Source organism: Apus apus, chromosome 1 (genome assembly GCF_020740795.1).
Source record: "Apus apus isolate bApuApu2 chromosome 1, bApuApu2.pri.cur, whole genome shotgun sequence".
In the NCBI taxonomy this organism is placed as follows: domain Eukaryota; kingdom Metazoa; phylum Chordata; class Aves; order Apodiformes; family Apodidae; genus Apus; species Apus apus.
In genome coordinates, this window is record NC_067282.1 from 21,659,990 (window position 1) to 21,679,090 (window position 19,101).

General features: G+C 42.3%; 1 protein-coding gene across 2 annotated transcripts in view; it reads right to left on the reverse strand.

Annotated features, from left to right (window-relative positions):
• The window catches only part of FLT1 (fms related receptor tyrosine kinase 1), a 108,820-nt gene that overhangs the window by 28,000 nt on the left and 61,719 nt on the right, over nucleotides 1-19,101 (reverse strand). Inside the window, exons 13-15 of one of the 2 annotated variants that reach the window (XM_051615622.1) lie at nucleotides 13,038-13,328; nucleotides 7,835-7,981; nucleotides 5,794-5,925 (exon numbers count right to left, since the gene is read on the reverse strand). In XM_051615622.1, coding sequence (XP_051471582.1) covers nucleotides 5,794-5,925; nucleotides 7,835-7,981; nucleotides 13,038-13,328 — 570 coding nt within the window. Of the gene's footprint in view, nucleotides 1-5,793; nucleotides 5,926-7,834; nucleotides 7,982-12,242; nucleotides 12,874-13,037; nucleotides 13,329-19,101 lie in introns of those variants that run through there. The other variant, XM_051615631.1, reaches the window with a different exon arrangement.

Consider the following 19,101-nt stretch of genomic DNA (forward strand, 5'->3'; position numbering starts at 1 on the left):
CGTTTGGTGCCTTTCCTTGGGCACTGCACGTGCTTTGCCTCAGGCCAATAACCTCTTCCCAGCTGAAGGCTGAGCCCTGTAGCCTGTACCTCCATCCCAGCTGCGCAGGAAACCTGTCAGCCCTCACCAAAAACGTCTCTGGGGAGAAGATGGGGACTCCCTTGGAGGTTCGTGGTGCAGCTGGCAGCAGTTCATGAGCTCTTCTTCACATGGCATGGGTGGACCCAGTGTGACACCTATGAGCTCAGCTTGTGCAAGCCTTGGCATGGGGATGTGGATCTTAATCCCCAGCAAGCAATGTGGCCAGAAGCCTGAGGTGCAGGATCCAGTGCTCCCTCCAACCTGCTGGTACCCTGGCACGCTCTATGCTCTCAGGTGTCCCACTGGTTACACTAGCAGCACAGGGACAGGCTCCCTGAGGGGACAAGAGACCCTCTCCTCCACACAACCCAGCAGCACCCCACAGAACCCAGCTGGCAAGGAGCTGGGAGAGCTCTCCAAACCAGGGAACAGATTAAGCACAGAAAGGCAAAACAAAAAACAACAATGACTGAATATGAAGCAGCAAGAAAACATGAACATTAAAAATCTGGAGAGCATTAGAGCCCACTGGCAGGTCTTCAAAAAAGCCAAAATAAAATGCACTTCAGACTGCTACTTAGGGATTTGTAAAATGGTTTCAGAGCAATCTGTTTTGCAAATTCTGAGATTGTGTCAAAATACCACACTTCCCACAAAATGTTTTCCATCTGATTGGTAGCAAATGTAATACAAAAAAATAATAAGAAAAAACCCAACCCTTAACGTTCTGCATCTTGTTCTGATGCACCCTCCAGAGAGAGAAAACGAGCTGACAAGGAGGAGTAATTCTGAATTAATTTCACAGTGTTTTGTCAACTGCACTTGCAGCAGTTTCAGACCCCAGGCAGCTCAGTGTTACTCCTGACACATGAAAAGGGATGATTAGTGTCTCACCAGTGGGTTTAGCGGGTAATCCAGAGGGATATGTTGCTTGGTTTTAGGCAAGATAACAAAGCTTTGTTCAGAGGTTCAGTTGCTTCCTGTAGCTGTGGCTTACCTAACATTCTATCTTCCCTCTCTAAAGGTGATAATCAGATTTGTGTTTGTGCTCTATATTGAAGGTTGCTCCAGCATGTTCACTCTGAAGCTTCAAGAATAAAGCTCATTAAAGAAAAACGTGACTGCAACTGCAAAAAGAGATATAAAGTATCTATTTCTCAAAAATGCCATGAGTGTTAAATTTTCATAGGTATTCTTTAAAGGCTTGATTTAGACAATAATGATGGCATAAATGATACTCCCTAACGCAGCTTGCCTATCCTCTGGCATCAGGCTTTCCTTTACATTTGGATACTCTTGTCTTGCTTCTGAGCAGCAGCCATGCAGATGGCGAGTAATAGCTTCTGACATTTATTCAGCAAAACCTGGAGGGGCTGAAAGTTCATTTGTTGCTGCTGTTCCATATGGCAGGGCTCAGAAAACCCCTAAGGCATGACACAGCCAGGCCAGGGGTAGAAGGCAGCAATTTCCAAACAGCTACTGTATGCTGCCTGGGAGTTAGTGAAGGGCCATGAAGGTGCTGTCTTGGAAATGTCTGAGTGAATTTAGGCAACCAGAAAACACTTCTCCAAGCTAAGGATGGGCTGGGTTGTCAAATGCCAGATCCCTAGGCTTGCTAAAAACCTTGCAGCCAGAGCTGGCTGAGTGCCTCTCAGCTGGGTAGGCAGAGGTTTTATTTGAGGTAGAACAGGCAAGAACACCCAAAGGAAGATTTAGGATTAACAGAGTTTGGAGGGGCTGTAAGCAGGACCAAATCCCTCTCTCTTCCTGGTAGCCCCAGGTTTTCTGCCTCCCCCTTACACACCCCGCCCTTCCCAGACCTCTAACCACCAGCTACCTCATTAGACAGACTTTTCCCTATAAGCAGCTCTGCCCCATCTGACTCACTGTGGCAAGTGGCAGCCCCCTTCCTGCCCCTGAAGTTCTCTGTCAGGTGTCAACCAGGGAAAAAGAAATACGTGGGGCACTAACACCACTCTGCTGCACTCAAAATGTCCCTCACCCCTACACCAGGGTGACCTATCCTGCTTATTCCGTGTGATGCCACGATCACGACAGTGTAGCACTGGGACAAGTACTTAAAGATGCTCAGGAATTTCCATCTTTGGAGGTTGTCATGACCTGGCTTGACAAAGCCATCACTGACTGGATGTAGTGCTGGTGATGATACTGGTTTGAGCGGAGGTTGAGCAAGAGACCTCCAGGACTCCCTTCTAGCTTCCTTTGGTGGTTCTCTGAGGTGAAAAGGGTCCCCTGATGTTTACCTTTTCTGTCACAGTCACCCTCATAACCCAGACTGAACCTTTTCCAGTAGCCAAGGGAATACTAGTTAAACTTCCTGGAAACATTCCTGATGACTTCAGAGTCAGAGTGATCCAAAAGGCACAACAGATTTTTGAGATACAAAGTCAGAAAGGTAGGTAGATAGAAAAACAGCTATTTAAAAAGCAAATATCATTAGGAAAAACTTCTTCACTGAAAGGGTTGTCAGGCACTGGAACAGGCTGCTCAGGGAAGTGGTTGAGTCACCATCCCTGGAAGTATTTGAAAGAAGAGTGGATGTGGTGCTTAGGAACATGGTTTAGTGGTGGACTTTGCAGTGTTAGGATAATGGTTGAACTCAATGATCCTAAAGGTCCTTTCCAACCTAAATGACGTTCTCTGATTTTCATACTGTTGGAATAGCTCCATGAATGCTTAGTAAATCTGATTATTTCCTTTTCATCAGTAGGGTTCATGTCAAGTTATCAAGCACCAGTTTTAAGACAGGGCATGTTGCTCCATCCATTTTCTTGTTATACATCTGGATTTCAGTGAGCATGGGCTGTAAAAGATGCTGCTTCCTTCATCAACACATCTTCTTCATAGAATCATAGAATTATTAGGGTTGGAAGGGACCTTAAAGATCATGTAGTTCCAACCCCTCTGCCTGGGCAGGGACACCTCTCACTAGACCAGGTTGCTCAGAGTCCCATCCAAGCTGGCCTTGAACACTTCCAGGGATGGGGCTTCCACAACTTCCCTGGGCAATTTGTTCCAATGTCTCACCATCCTCACTCTAAAGGATTTCTTCCTAATGTCTAACCTAATTATCTCCTCTTTTCATTTAAAACCATTATCTCTTGTCCTATTACTACAAGCCCTTGTAAAAACTTCTTTCCCAGCTTTCTTGTGGCCCCCTCAGGTACTGGAAGGCTGCTATAAGGTCTCCCCAGAGCCTTCTCTTCTCCAGGCTGAACAATCTCAATTCTCTCAGCCTGTCTGCACAGGAGAGGTGCTCCAGCCCTCTCATCATCTTTGTGACCCTCCTCTGGACTCACTCCAACAGCTCAGTTAGTGCAGCTCCTCTGCAACCAGCTGTATTGCTGGTTCCTGCTGAGAGGGACTGTGAGGGTCCCCAGGAGGAGAAGCAGAACAAGGTTTCATGGCAATTAATGCAGTCAGCAAGAAGGGCAGCAATGTGCCACTGGGTGACCCCTTGACAGAGAGCTGCTCAAGACAGCCTGTGCTCCCCCCATGCTCAGCAGCTTGTGTCCCTGGGTTTTTAGGGACACAGTCCCCTTCACCTGCTGGGTGCTCTGGCAGCCATTTGCTGTTCTCATTTGCTCCTTGCAGAGCCACTGCTGCTTCAGTCCCTCAGCCATGAGCAAGCAGAGAGCCTGCTCTGACATGGCCACAACCGCAGCCCCTCTCCTCCTCAGACAGCCCAGCAAGCACAGCTTCCAAACCAAACACGGACTGCGATTATTTAAAGACGGCCCTTGGATTCCACCATCCATTCACCCATCTTGGATACAAAAATAACATATTGTTTTATCTGTGACTATAAGTATGTTTTTTCAGGGGAAATAAAGAGAGCAGACAGTTTCCTTCCCGACTCATTCACAAACTACTCTCCCAATCTGCTGAGCATGGCCATCAGCACGAGGCATTGCTCTGCTCCCTTTGATCTGCAGCCTCGTGCTCTGCCATGGCAGCAGCAGTCGCAGGGCCTGTGTTTCTCAGAAAGAAAAGCTAGTGGCAAAGGTCAGAGACAGCTCAGTGTTTAAACCCTGATCCTGTCCCTCCAGGCTGAGGGATGGGGCAAGAGGCTGCCATTCCCTGGGAGAGGGACAGGCATTCCAGTTTCGTGTAGAAACGAGAAAGAAAACCTCCAGTGATGTCCCTTCAGGAAAAGAGATGATGGAAAGGTAATTTCCTTGATCATATAGATAAGACAAACTCTCTCACTTTTTCTCACCCAGTCTCAATAGATTGTAATTCAATCTCATAAATTTTAATATGGTAAACTTAATCTCCTGTTTATGTAAGAGTTCCCATAGGAGTCACACAACAACATTGTCAGTGGTCCCTCAGGTCATGTAATCAGAGAAGCAGCCTTCCTGCTGCTGTCTTTCCTCAACTCTGGATCACAGACTAGGAGATACGACTTCCTAGAAGCCATCTGACAGAGTGCTTGTGGTTGCAGTAAATAGCCAAGCTACAATGAAGTTTAAAGTCAATACAATAATGAATTCCATTGCCCAGGATCATCTATTAGTAGGATGCATTGGACAGCAAGCACTTAGGCCAAAGTTACTCTTTTAGCTATTAGAGTGGCCATAAAAAACCTTATGAGGCTTTTAAAACCAGAGATGGTCTTAACTCCTTGATTACAGCAGTTAGGCCAGCCCACAGGTACATATACTTATTCCTGACCTTTTAAATCAACACCATAATTGTATCATCAACAATCATCATTAACTGAGACTGCTAACACAGCCATGGCAGAAAATCAATACTGACTTACTAGCTGTAATTGTCTTCTGCTGTAGTGTTCAAATACTCAGCAGCATTCAAATACATTTACCAATTGTATGAGAACATCCACAAAGACATTTCTGTCTGAGAGACCTAGTTAAAATCACACTGTCTTCCATAAAGAGAAACCCAAAGTAATTAGGGCTATTTACTTAATACATGAAATCAATAAGATAGATTATGTAAAATTCAATTTATACATGGCACTGACTTACACAGATAATGTCAACCTACTTCTCTTTATTTCATAATATATGAACCAAAAGGGTATTCAATGAAACCAAAAAATCACTGGATAAAATTTATTTTTATGTAGTGTAAAATTAATTAATAGAAGTCACTGCCATAGGCCTGAGTCCCACCTGGGAGAAGGCAGAACACACTGGACATTTAAATGAACAGCAAAATAACTCAAGTAATGGTTAAAGAAATAACTAGATCATACCTACTTCCTACAAGTACCTTTGAAAAACCCATCTGTAGCTATCACTACACTAACATTTTCTCATCCAATTTGGCACGTTCACTTTACATTGAAAATAAACAAATGAAAGTATCCTCTGATTTCTATGGAATTAACCTGAAATGGGAAAATGAGTGGGTAGGAGAGTGTTCCGTATTCTGTTTTTTGTTTGTTTTGATGATACTAAATTTACGTTTCTCTTCTACACTGACCTGATCTTTGTTGGATTGAAGCAATTCCTCTTTTTAGGTCAGTGTAAACATGCTCTGAGTTAGCATTTCCTGCTAGGCTTCCTTTCCAACCTGGTACACTTCCCTTGCTAGGACTTCCTTCAAATTGCTGCCTTCGGAGATTACGGCCTGAGCCCCAAGTCATGCCCCCACCCTTCCAGCCTGAGGAAGAACATCACCCAGGCAAGCTGGCCCTTCCCATTTAACATCATGTTTTACCTTGTACCGTCACATACGCTGCACTCTCCACAGACCCCTTTAAGTTGGTGGCTATGCACTGGTAAAGTCCTTCGTCCTCCTCTTTCACTCTTTCAATAAACAGCATTCGGTTTCCGGGCCCTAAAATTATTCCTGTGAAATGAAGTATTTGCAATGAGAGGGAGCCAGGATATAAACAAAAACAGGCCCTTGTGTAATAATATCTGCTTCAAGTTCTTCTCAGAAGAAATCTGAGCTGCAGACTGCACAGCACAGTGTTATGTGCAGGAAAGACAAATGTACTTGGATGTTTTGGGAGTCTTTTGGAAATCAGTGTCTACAAAGCACCTGTGTCAGTGAAAAAGCTCAGCCTAAGGGAATGCTGGAAGCACTTGGTATTGTGTATATTGATTAGCACTACACCTAGATCTTCATCCAAGTGAGTAGGTCAGCATGTTTCCAAGTTCTAGGAAAAGGGGTGGTCTGATTACATAGCACTGCACTTACAGGCATATGTCTGCACCAAAAGCAGCTTGAGCTTTGAGCACTTCCAAGACCCAGCTCAATGTGTCCACACCAGCCTTATGGGCAGCAGACTCATTCCAAATCTTACTTAACCCCATGGCATGGAATGATGTAGCCCTTCTTGGATGGACTCCAGCTAGTGCAAAAAGATGTCTCATGAGGTGTACCCTAAACCACAGGAGTTACCTGAAGTTTTCAGTACCTTGTTTATTCCAGATGGATCAACCCAGAAGCCAGCCTGGGCAATACTCCAGCAAGTGAGGCAGCAGATTTGGCCTCAGGACTGCTTTTAAGGCACTATATAGCCAGGGAATGTGCAAATACACACTTGTGCATTTGACTCCATTAGAACTATTGTCCCATCAAAATGTATTCCCACCATCTATTTCAGGTAGCTAACTAAAGTGCTCTGACCTACTCTCTAGAGACATCTTCCTGGCTCCTAACTGTATGTTACATCACACCCAAGTCACACACATCACACTCATTTTAGAAGACAGTGTTCATAATGCACATGACAATGACGTGGTCACTGTAAAGCTTAATGAAATCTGTCTCTAGAGTAAGTTTAGTTTCTGTGCTGCAAGTCTGAACAGGTTTGTAACTCACCTGGAGAAATCCTCAGGGATCTTCCCCGTTGCCTTTATGCATGCTATTGTAATTTCCAATGACGCAGGACAGAACCTTAAACTTTCTAAAATGTTGTTATTGAAGACTAGACTTCCTACTGGCCAAACCTCCTTAAACATTCTTGCTGAGCCTGTAGCACTAGCTCATGGTGTGTTTCTAATCTAAATGTAGAAGAAATCCCATAAGAAAGGTTTTGATTTTTCCCTCGTCATTCATATCCACCAGAAATTTCCAAGGAAATCTTCCATGATTGTCATGCCAACAGAGCTGGACATGTAACCTTAGCTGATTTTTGGAAGCCACATTCCTGACACAACAGTAAGTATCTCCCAAAGTTCTGCTGCAAGTGCAGCATGCCACCTGGGAAGCTGTTCCTCTCTGTTGCATGAGACCTGGATTTCGCAGTGGATGGCAGATGCATTTCAGTTTTGGAGGCCCCAGATACAGAACTAGTTTGGCAGCTAGGATGTGAACCTAGAACAGACTTTGTAAGCCTGACCAGAGACCCCCACTGGTCCTCCTAGGCACATCACTCAAGCCTGGCTTCCTCCTGCCTGGCTATACACTGGCCAGGACACCTGATCCTTAGGCTCCCTCTATAGTAAATGGAGAGAAACATGTTTCTCTGGAGATGACGCCTCTAAGATGCAAACTGAGAGCTGTATTTTTATTACACTGACTCCAGAGAGGCCCATTGTGCCTACACCTCCAGCCTGGCTGAGGATTTGGAGTGAGATGGAACAACCCAGAGCACCTGTGTTGCTGCCTGCCTGCCTGTAACAGCCAGGCGGGAACTCCTTCCTTCCACCTGGGTACTGGTTGGTGCCTGTGACTCTGCAAATGGCTACCTAAGGCAGGCAGTAAATAAAAAGACTCTAAAAGGTAAGTGAGTAAAGAGAGCTCTCACCTGATTCTTGCTGTACTTCCTCATGGTTTTTAAACCAGGATATCTGGGGCTCGGGGATGCCATGAACCTGGCACTCCAACATGGCTGAGTGACTGGTGTTCACTGTCTGATCCGTGAGGTGCCTCAGCAGGGCTGGTGCCTCTTGAGCTACAAGACAAAACAACACCTCTGTTTTACATTCTTGTAACTGGGGGGGTGGGTTTCATTATCTTCCCTACCAGCACTTTACCCATGTAAACAGCTACTTCTAGCAAGTTTATAGCACATGGATTTTATTTATGGTTCCAGTTGGCTTAGGAGCACCTGGTGTGTACAGAGTACTCCCATGACTCAGCAATAGCAGGTTACGATGACCAATGAAAATCCAGTGATGACATTAAAAAAAAAATTTCCTCAGTTCCATTGCTGACCATATTTGTTTATGGAAAGCAACGAGTTCCTATGAAAGCTCAGGAGAAACAAACTCTGACACCAAAGTTTTTAACAGCAGGACACACTTGTAGCAGAGCATCTCTGCATCACTGGTAGCACCATGCAGTTCTGCACATCGTGATATTCGTGAATGTAACTTCTATCATTTACTTACTTTAAAAAGTACAGATACAAATTATATTCAGTAAATACATCATCTAAACCCAGAAACCATAAGCACAAAAACATTGTGTTACATGTCCCAAAGTCTTCATAAATTCTTCCACTTTTCTGTTTCACATATTTGGCTGAACACAACAAGGCTTGTCCAATGCACATTGCAGCTCGCCTGCCAAAACCGTGTCGGTGAGAAATGCGCTCATGTTCTCTGGCAGCCACAGATGCTGGAAAACCTGATGGCAGGGGCCAAAGCTGAGTGCTTAGTAGCCCACACAGCAGAGCAACACTGCTCCTGTTTCATCTATCGACGCTCATACGAACGGAATATAAAAAACACATTTCCATGACAGTCAGTGACGATGAGTATTGGAGGCGCATCTCATCTGTTCTGCTTCTGCTTCAAGGGGCTCACAGAAGAGCACTTCAAAAACACTCAGTAAACATTATCTTAAAGTCAGCCCTGAAAGAAGCAAAACAGCAAATCTTGCTCATTCCAACCCTTAGGCATTCCTTTCCCCACTTCATACAGAGCTGAAGGCTGTTCTGATGAAGATCACGATATCTGCAATGTATATGCACATTTAACAACAACATCTTTCTGTCACATACGCAACTCTCGTATCATCCTTTTTGGCATTTTGCTCCCTTTAAAGCAGTGATGGAGAACCCAGGAAGCTCCTGAAAAATCTCACAGATGCAACTGCTTGGCCAATTCCCCCAAACTCCCCAGTCTTGCAAGAACTGATTATTTGCAGTCTTTTCCTTCAAGCACACTGCCACAATCAGCAGTTACTAACATGGTACGACACACATTACAAAACGTAATAAACCAAAAATCAAGTAGAAACCAACGCTTTGCAAATATTTTCTTTAAACTGCAATAGACAGTATAGTAGACTGCAACCAGTACACCAAGTTTAAGATTAATATCAGCTGAATTTATGACATTCTGTGTTTGGAAAACTATTCTCCATGCATTCAGAAAAACTGACTATCAGACATTTCCACTTTCACAATCATTCTGTTACCAGCCGTAAATAAAAATTCCCCAGAAAAATACAGCACCTGGGTGCCACCAGATTAGCCAGTGTGCGTGGAGCCTGCAGTTGTAAAAGTTAAGTGGGCTATCTTTGCTGTGCTCTCCCCTCCTTGAAATTAATTCCAACATAGTCACGACCCAGCAAAGACCAGGATTTCTCTGAGCTACAAGTCTGTAATCTCCACAGGCAATTCCATTTTTTGTTTACAGTATAGTAGACAATTTGTTCCCTCCTCACAAACAGTAACAAGAGCTCACAAGAGAAGCTGTGAAGTAAATTCTTCATCAAATACCTACACAATGTCACGGTCAACAATATTTGCCTTGCAGTCAAGAAGATTGCCCTCTTCCCATTGATACCTTGCTTCAGTTTTTGCACAGTTTTTCACAACAGCCTGTCTATGGACAGGCACCGCCTGTTCACATGCTCAGAAGAGCTTCCCATTTAACATTTACCAGACACCCCAGCCCAGACATCCAAAATAAAGGCGGACAAGATGACACAACAAAGGCAAAACACACGTTCTGTGAGTTATTTGTGATTAATTTTAATTTGTTTATAGCCATACACTAAAAATGGGTTTTCATATTAAGAAAAACTTTTTTGCTCAAAACTTAGATCCAGTCACCATTCACATGCTTTCAATAATTTCTCTGCTGCAATTAGATGTTTTTTCAAGGATTTGATCAACCTGAGGATTATTCTTTTCTGCAAACCACCTGTTTTCTCCTGTTCATTTTTGCAGTGAAGCCAAGGGGGGAGGTTTCCAACACCTGGCTCTGCTTGCCCTGAAGCCGAGGGGCTACCCTGGCCGCCAGCATGCAGTGTGCAGGGCTCTGCACCCAGGGCACCCCCCAGACTTGTCCCCATCCCTCCTGCCTGCCCACAAACCCTGCCCTGGTGGGCCAAACTCTGCTCTCAGTGCCCCCAAGGAACTTCATTGTAGGCAGAGTTTGGCCCAGGTGAGCAACAGGGCAGGCCACAGGGGGGAGAAAGGGATGCTGGTGTAAGAACACTCAGCGAACCCAGGGCAGTAAGGAGAGACAATCCGCATTTCCAAAAGCAAAAAATGGTCAACAGGAGTGGGGGAATGTTGAAATTTGTTCATTTTGGGGTATACTTTTGCATTTCATCCATTTTTGCCCTTTGTTATGATTATGATGTCTGTTCCCGTATTTTTATTAATCAGTACAAAAATATAAATACAAGCTTTAATTTTAACACTTAAAAACCCCAGGAAATATAATTCACACCTTTCTCCCTAAATAATATATTACACAACAGAAGGCAGAGAAACTCTCCAAACCGATGAGATTCTCCAGTCATCTGAGGACATCAAAAGCGACATCAGTAGTTTTTATCTGGCCACCCAGAACTGCTTTCCTCAAACGTTTCCAGTGAGGTTTCTCTGTGTCCCTCAACATGGGCAGCCACACTGGGATGGCTACAACATCCTTGCACAGCGTGGCCCTTCGAGCACTGGTCAAGACCAGGCTGGCAGGACAACCACTCAGCAGTGATGCACATCATCACAATTCAACAACAATTTCACAGAGGAACAGTCTAATTGCCACATCTCCTTTTTTTGGACCCCCACTCATTTTGCCTCGCAACTGGCTGCTACCAGCACACACCAGCTCCCAAGGCCGTGGAAAATTCATACCATCCTGTCATCACTGCCCACCTTGCCATCAAATGTCTTCTCACAAAGTAGTCTCATATAAAAAAGGAGATTCTATATTATAATTATTTTGAAGATTTGCAAATACTGAAGAGTGTATTTGCTCTGTTTTTAAGCAGTCACCAATTATTTCGCTTGCTTTTTAGGCATATTTTAGAAAAAAGAGACCCAGGCCCCTTTGCAAGAGCACATTGTTTCTGGAAGCCATCACATTAATAATGAACAAAGAAGCTACTGTATAGAAGCAGGCTATAGGTGACATTTCAAGATATAAATGATTATTCTTTTCTTTACTCTGACAACTTCCAGGTTATCAATTGTTTTCTAAGCATTTTAGGCTCTGTGAAACTGGCATTATGGGGAAATGCTATTGTTTACCCTTTCACACTTGACAAAAGCAATTCCCACGTGAAAGACAAGTTTAGCCGTGGGACACAGTCTCGACACCTAAAGGAGGAAATAGTCTGCTGAGTTCCCAAGCGCAAGAAACTGTCATGTTGTCACCCTCTATTTTAACAGCACAGCCACTTTGTTCCTTCACTGTAGCTATTTTGGTCACTACAGTCTGTTTTGTTATGGCTTATGTAAATGTTATATAAATGATCAATCATAAATGTAACCAAAAATAATAAAAGCTATGTATTGTAAAAAAATAAAGTTATCAGATCTATTAAAAATAGTAACTTCTTCCTTATACAGAATTTATAATACACAGAAACATCTCATAGCAAAATCATGACGAAGGAAAACAAAGGGAAAATGCTCACAAGGAAGCTTTAGGTTGCCCTTAATTATCCTTCAGCAGTTCGGCTGGTTCCTAATCCCCATAATAAATCCAATTGTCATTTGCATACCAAAAGAAATGAATATTTTTAACGTTTTCCATTTTGAATTTGTATTTTTAAAAACATCTTAAAGAACTCACTGTGCTGGCTGCAACCTTGTCAGTCGTGTTAGTGTCATATTTTTCATTTAATAAAATAATTACAACATTACAGATTCCTGTATCTTCAGGCCAGAAGCAATAGTCACACTTTTATCAGTAGCTTTTTACATTAGTGCAGAACTGACTTTAAAAATTGACCAACACAGCAACTGGAAGTCTACCCGGATTTATTTGGAGAAACATGGTTCACGTTTCAGTTTAAAAATCATCATTATTATAAATGATATGATAGGTCTGTGCATTATATCAACATTTTTATTTCTTCCCTGCATACTTCCTTCAGAAGATACTTCTTAAGATTAATGTACTTTAGTGTAGAAAATAATTTCAAATAAATAAGCATTAGAACTTGCTCAGCAGGTAATATTTATAAGTCCATCAAGATCAGATTAAAATAAAAAATATATAGTCCAGTCAATCTCAAACCGAATCGTGCTCATTCCGCACATTAAAATTAACTTATTAAATGTCCATTGTTGACTGAAAACAGCAGTTTTTAAAGTTAATCAGTTTATTCAGCTTTGACACTTTTGACGAGGCCGATATCAAAGTGGAAGAAAAGACTGATCCAAAGTTTTCCTTATCGCTCAGTAGGAGACAGCAAGAGAAAAAATAACAACATGCAAATTGTAGCTCAGGGGATCTTCCAAACCCCAGCTTCCACGTGCCTTGTCAAAGCAGCAAACACCCGTCTGAACTCAACTGGAAGCTCACGCATTACGATTTTGTTTGCTATTCCTCCTACGTCCAACCCATGGGGGAATGTGCACCACCTCAGGGCCTGAAAGGTAGCAACAGCAATAAAAAAATCACGATGGTATGAGACACCTGTTACTGTTTAATGAGTCCTTTAATGTTTTACATTGCTTTGTGTTGTACAATCATTCCTTGTGCTTTTATATTTGAGGATCCGAGAGTAAACAGCCTTTTTGTTGCAGTGCTCACCTCTGATTGTAACGTCTTTCTTTTGAAGAACTTCTTTCCCCGTGTACACGTTCCTTGCTCGGCAGGCATAGGTGCCTGAGTGTGCCAGGGAAACGTTCTTGATGGTCAGAGTGCGGGTGATGGAGTACTCCTTGTTGTGAGATCTTCTTGCTTTTGTCTGATTGTTGACTGTCCTCGGTAAAATCCAAGTAATGTCTTTGTACAGGAATTTGTTGGCCGAACAGGACAATACTAAATTTTCTCCTTCAATGGGCATTTTTTCCAAACTAATATGGAATCCACTCGGTACATCTGTCAAAAATCAAGAACACTTTTTAGTCTATATGAAATGAATGAGCCAAAATTAACATGGCATATATTTTCCCCTTTATCAGGAAGTCTTTGAACTAATCGATGTTGTTGTCTTCCTGCTGAAGTCTCTAATCTTGCCTTTCATATACTAGTCTCCAACTATTCTTATAATTTGTCTTGGAGTAACAAGACACTTGGGCTCAGACATCAGTTGGTGTAAACTGAAATCACTCTTGGAAGTAATGAGCTTGTATAACCGTTACGCCAAGTTAAGACAGGCTGGGGCAAGGTACCAAAAGCAGAATTATTTAAAGACAGCACAGTGGGACTAAGAAACAGGAGGAAAATTCTGATCTCGGCTCCAGCTTGTGAACTGCTTGATAGAAAATGAATCTCAGGAGGACAGTAGAAAAATACTGCAGCTCATCATGCTCGGTTATATTTTTTTCTTGCTATTCATGAGTATTCAGACAAACTATGTCTATTCCTTAAATATGCTTCAAATCCTGAGAAATTACTGAATCAGTGATTACATGCCTGAAATTTCCCTTGGAACAGAGTAATGTACCTTCCATGCATTTAAAGCACGTCAGTCACCCAAAAGGAAAGTAGAAACAGCACCCGCTGGCCTGAGTGGCCAACTGTGCCAACAGCAGTAGCATGAAGATCACTCTCTTCAGGCTGCTTGGCATTAAACATGGTCGAATAATATTTCCATCTGAGAGAAATCAAGGATCATCGCACTAACCGTTTACTAAATATAAATATGACTTAAGTTTTCACAAGGCTTTTTCATAGCAGATAGTTCAGGCAGGAATAATTTTAGCCACCGAGGTAAAAAGTCGTACTTGAAAGTGTAATGTTTGCAGTACCCTGTAATAGTACAGCAGCTTCCTCCACCTGGGGAGCAGCCCAGACCCGCAGCAGTGTCAACAGCCTCCCGGCCACATCCACCTAGGGCTCATCCCTCCAGCAAGTGAGAGTTACACCACTGACCTCAGTGAAAGTAGAAGCGAATTCCTGAGAGAAAGCACTTCCAAGTTTTACTCCTAGAATGCAAGCTCTCTTGGTTTATTTGTAGCCAATATTCTGATAAAGTCATTTCCTTCTTCTCAGTCAAGTGACATTGACTTTGGCCATTTTCAATTGTTCTTTCACTGCTAATTGCTACAACACTTGGCTGTGAACTTGACTCAAAATCATAACAAATTTAGTAAGTTTCATCTTTTGTAAGGGAGAATTATGCCTTCTTTTCTTGTCTCTTAGAGAATGCCAGTTTTCATTCAGTTCCATGCTCACCAATGACGCTTTGGGCTTTACGTCACAGCAGCAGGGACACATAAAGTGTAGATCTCCAGTGAATAATATCCCACACCTTCTTTCAGTCACCTCTTTCATTGATTGACCAATTAATCAGAAAGCTTCTCCCTAAACTCCCACAATACAGACTGAGCTACCTTGCCTCCCCAGAGGAATCATGAACATGACCTGCTCACCACTGCCCTTCAAAGTTCTGCCTGTTGAAGGTCTGGCATCAGTTGCTCTCCGTAATATCCTCTCAACACATAGACCTGAGTGCTAAACACAGGGTAAAAGAGCTCTTACAAGTACTGTATTAAAATTTCCTCTGATGCCTGCCAGGGAGAGGCCTGATTTCTCTTGGTTGAACTCACTGTGCCCTTGCAATGAGAGCAAAGTGTGTGCCTGTTACCAGCTGTACTTTGGGCATGTAGTCCAAAGACAAGCCTAAAGGAGGTAGCAAAACTAACATATTAGACTGGATATTAAAGCCTGTGTGTTAACACATTCCTCTTATAAGTCATCAGGATCCCCTTTTTTCCTCTCTCCAGCAAGAAAAACTATAAGAACTTCAAATTCAATGGACTCATCTATCAGTGACTATCATCAGCATCCTTTTTTGCTACATAAGGGCACATGGTGCCAGATCCCAGTCTCAGTTAAGACCATGTCGACTGGAATTATTACTAAGATGAAACCTTTCTTATCAGGGGTTACAGCATATTCAGCCTAAGCCATCTAACTGTAGACATGTATTTGAATATAGTTGTTTCATATACGGGCAAAAGTTTACAGCCCATGGAGTGCCACAGGCACCTCTAAGGGTGATGGAACCCATTGCTCTAAGATGAATTCAATTCCAGAGATCCCAACCCTCATGTTCAGTTAGGAAGAGACCTTACATGACCAGCTCAGGTTTAGCTACCTAACTTTAAGGCTTAAGTTAGATGAAGTGAACCATATGCTTGATTTTGTCAAAAAGCATTGAATTCAGACACTTAAATCCAATCAAAGGTCCAAAGTCTTGATCACAGGTAAGTATTTGGATGAAAGAAATTGCTGCGTCTTACTCGCAGTACATTTCAAATTGTTCTGATATATGTTAGAAAGGCCAGGGGTACGTGTATGGGTCTGAAAGACTGCAAATTTTTGACTTTTGCAGATGCCAGTGCTCAGCAAGTGCTAGGACGAGCCAAGCAAAACTCTTAAGATGAAACTAAAGATCCCCTGGGAGCGAGGCATACTCACTATTTTTAGCATAAAAGGATAGTGTGCCAACAGAGTAATATAATTGCAACTAGTTCCATGTTCTCAGGTCTCAAGCTCCTCCATGTGTCTTCTGTGAATAAAGACCATTTTCTGAATAAAACCAGGGACAAAAAACAAATTTCACAGGATTCCAAGAGAATAATTTGTTGAAAGGCTACAAGCCCCTAATATATGACACTTCTCACCAATTGTTACAGATTCAGGCTAGCTAAATAACGTGGCTGGGAATAATGTAAAAGGGTTTTATTTACTTTAGTGATTTGAAGCTTCCTGTGGAAATAGCTCCCAGGTTTCCTGATGGAAGATTTTGTTTATCTTTGCCAAGCACCATCAGGAATCTCAAAATAAAATGCGCTTAGTGACATTGGGAAACCAGGGAGATAAGGCAGAGCTGTTCCTGTTTCACCCTCTGTAATTGCAAACACACCCATTGGCCTGCTGTGTGCCAGCAAAACAACCCAAAATGTAGGGAAAGGGGCAGGCTGGAGAGAAGGAGAGTACCACAGTTAAATGTGGCATTAAGGTGTTGTTACAGAGACTGTTTCTGTACCAGCAAGCAGGAGAACTTTCAGAAATCACCTTTCCACATTGCTTTTATATAAGACTCACTGCTACTTTTGTGCCCTAAACAAAATTTGCTTTTAGAAGTATGTCAGTGTGACAACACCCCAAAAATGTCCATTTGACAGAGGCCATAGGAAAGCAAAACAACAGCAGAGCCCATGGACTTCATGTCCTACACCGTTAAGCACAGGATATAAATTATACCACTCTCAAACCTCCCAGAAACACATACACAAGCTGCACTTCAAGCCCAGAAATCATGAGATTTACAATAACTTAGGAAATAGCTTGTTCTTACTGAGTCCTTTCTGCTATACCTTCTTGCACTTATCTCCTCAGATCTACGTTTCCTTGAAGGGGTGGAATGTGTCATTGTCAAACAAGGGTTGCTGGGACAAGCTCTGTCTTCCCACCACCTTCCAAACACTTCTGCCAATAGGAAAGAGACTCCTCACAGCATCACAGCTGCTTCACTGGAGAACGTTTTCTAATTCCCAGGACAAGACTCAAAGGAGATTGCCTATAAGGAAAGAGATTCTTCCTGTTCAGGACAGGCTTTGTCTCCACCTGCTCTTTGGAGTCCTTTCTGGCTTGTCCCTTTTACAGAGGGCAGCAGCTCCTCTTCCTACAAGGGATCATCTTCTGCTTAGACACGTCTCTTACACTTACTTTAGCATGGTTCAGGCTGGCTTCTTATGGCGCCAGCAGACCCAACAACATAAGATAAACTAGCCCCAAGCTGTCACACAAGACTTGAAGTATTTGATTTGGATTCATCAGAAGGAAATACTTTGCAGTGTCCTGTTCACATCCATCAGCATTTAGGGCTCTCATTTTTTTTAATCCCTGTGTGTTTTTCAGCAAATGCTGGACACGTTTATTTCATTGACACAAAACACAGGCTGTTACTCAGCCACAGCAGTCTGGTCTCAGCCTGATGGAGGAGAATTATGATTACACCACACGAGCCCAACAGATACACTATTTGTGCAAACCAGAAGAATGAGTCTAACTTGATTTTTCTAAGGACAAAACAGCAGTGTTGTTTAAAGAAACTGCCTTCAGTGCCACTGAGCATCAGTGAATGATCAGCACTTTCCACATCACACAAGTGAGGTGCTCAGCTCCAGGAACTCAAAGGACAAATACATTTCAACTTCGCCACCCTATACAGAAAGTTTGTCACCAGTCAAGATACTAAGAATTTCCCAGCCATATTAAAGCAGCCACTCCTCCTTCTGAACACCTGCCAATACAAGAGTCTTCAAAGGAAAGTAATAATATTCTGCATGTTCTCCTGAAAGCTTTGGTATCAAGGAGAAGGATTTCCTTCTACCCCTGGTCAAGATCTAAGAATGTGACATCTAAGTAGGGAAACTAACTCCTTCATGTCACAGCACTGAAGTATACAAAACCACCATCAAAACTTTGGAAAGGAGATTTGGGTACAGCCAATGGGGCTCATCAAACTCCAGCTTAATTTGGTTTCAGGATCATCCATGATTACATTTTGAAGGATGAAGAGTAAGAGCTAGAGACGGCCAGATTCAGCATCTTGCACATTAAAAGAGCAACAGCTACAGTAAGTGACTCTCAGTGACTGCTCAAAGTTACACATGAAGACTTCATACAAAGATGGGAACAGAGCTCCATTGGCATGTTAATTTATGGAGAACTGTGTGACACTGTTTAGTTTACTGTCCAAACAGACACAATGTAAGGATAGGGACAAAAGCAAAACTGTGATTTGGGAGTGGTGACAGCAATCATCTTCAAGGTGGCAAGTCTTCTTGTCACATCCATTAATAGAACATGAAGATGTTCCTGTTTCTGTATTTTAACAACCAGCCTATATGTCACTTGTCTGTTTATGCTTCAATAGCTATTTTTCACATTTGTTACCAGTTTTCTGTATTTATAGATAATTGGCACTTTCTACATGTAGAAGTGTATTACTGGAGATAGTCAGAATATTGAAAAAATACAAACTTTGGTCTACAAAATCAGGAGGGAGGACAGTTTCCAAAGAAATTTCCTTTCTTTTTTCAACCAAATCTAGTGAGTGTGTGTCTACTTTCTTTTGATATCCCTCAATATAATAACAGAATGACTTTCACTAAAATCACTCATCAGAATGAGGAAAGACTGACAACAAAACCAGGTAAGAGAAACAACTAAAGTTAAAGGTGATACATTAGAATTATTTTTCCCTTTCAGCTTCAAGAGAATGGTTTTGGAATCAAAGTATCAGAATATTTTAATCTTTTTGTCTTTTCTTCTACTTCTGAATGAATTGCATGTCTTTAATGACCTACACTGAAAGTTGTCATCAGTGCTCTGTGCACTTTGTTAACAAAATAAAATACGTCTTTTGTTATGGCATCTGCAGGCTTTATGCTGCTGAATCATGCAGTAGTTACTCTCAAAAATTTGTTGTGTATTTTTCAGTAATTCCTGAAATCGAATATTTAATAATTTGTTTCTGAACCTGTCAACACTTGCACACACCTAGTAATGGAAAAATAACTGGGAACATACTTGGATGTGCAGTTAACACAATGAGTTTTCTCAGTGCCATGGCCCAAGTGACATCTGAGGTTGTCTTTCTCAAAAGAGGAAACAAAATTCTGTAGTATATACA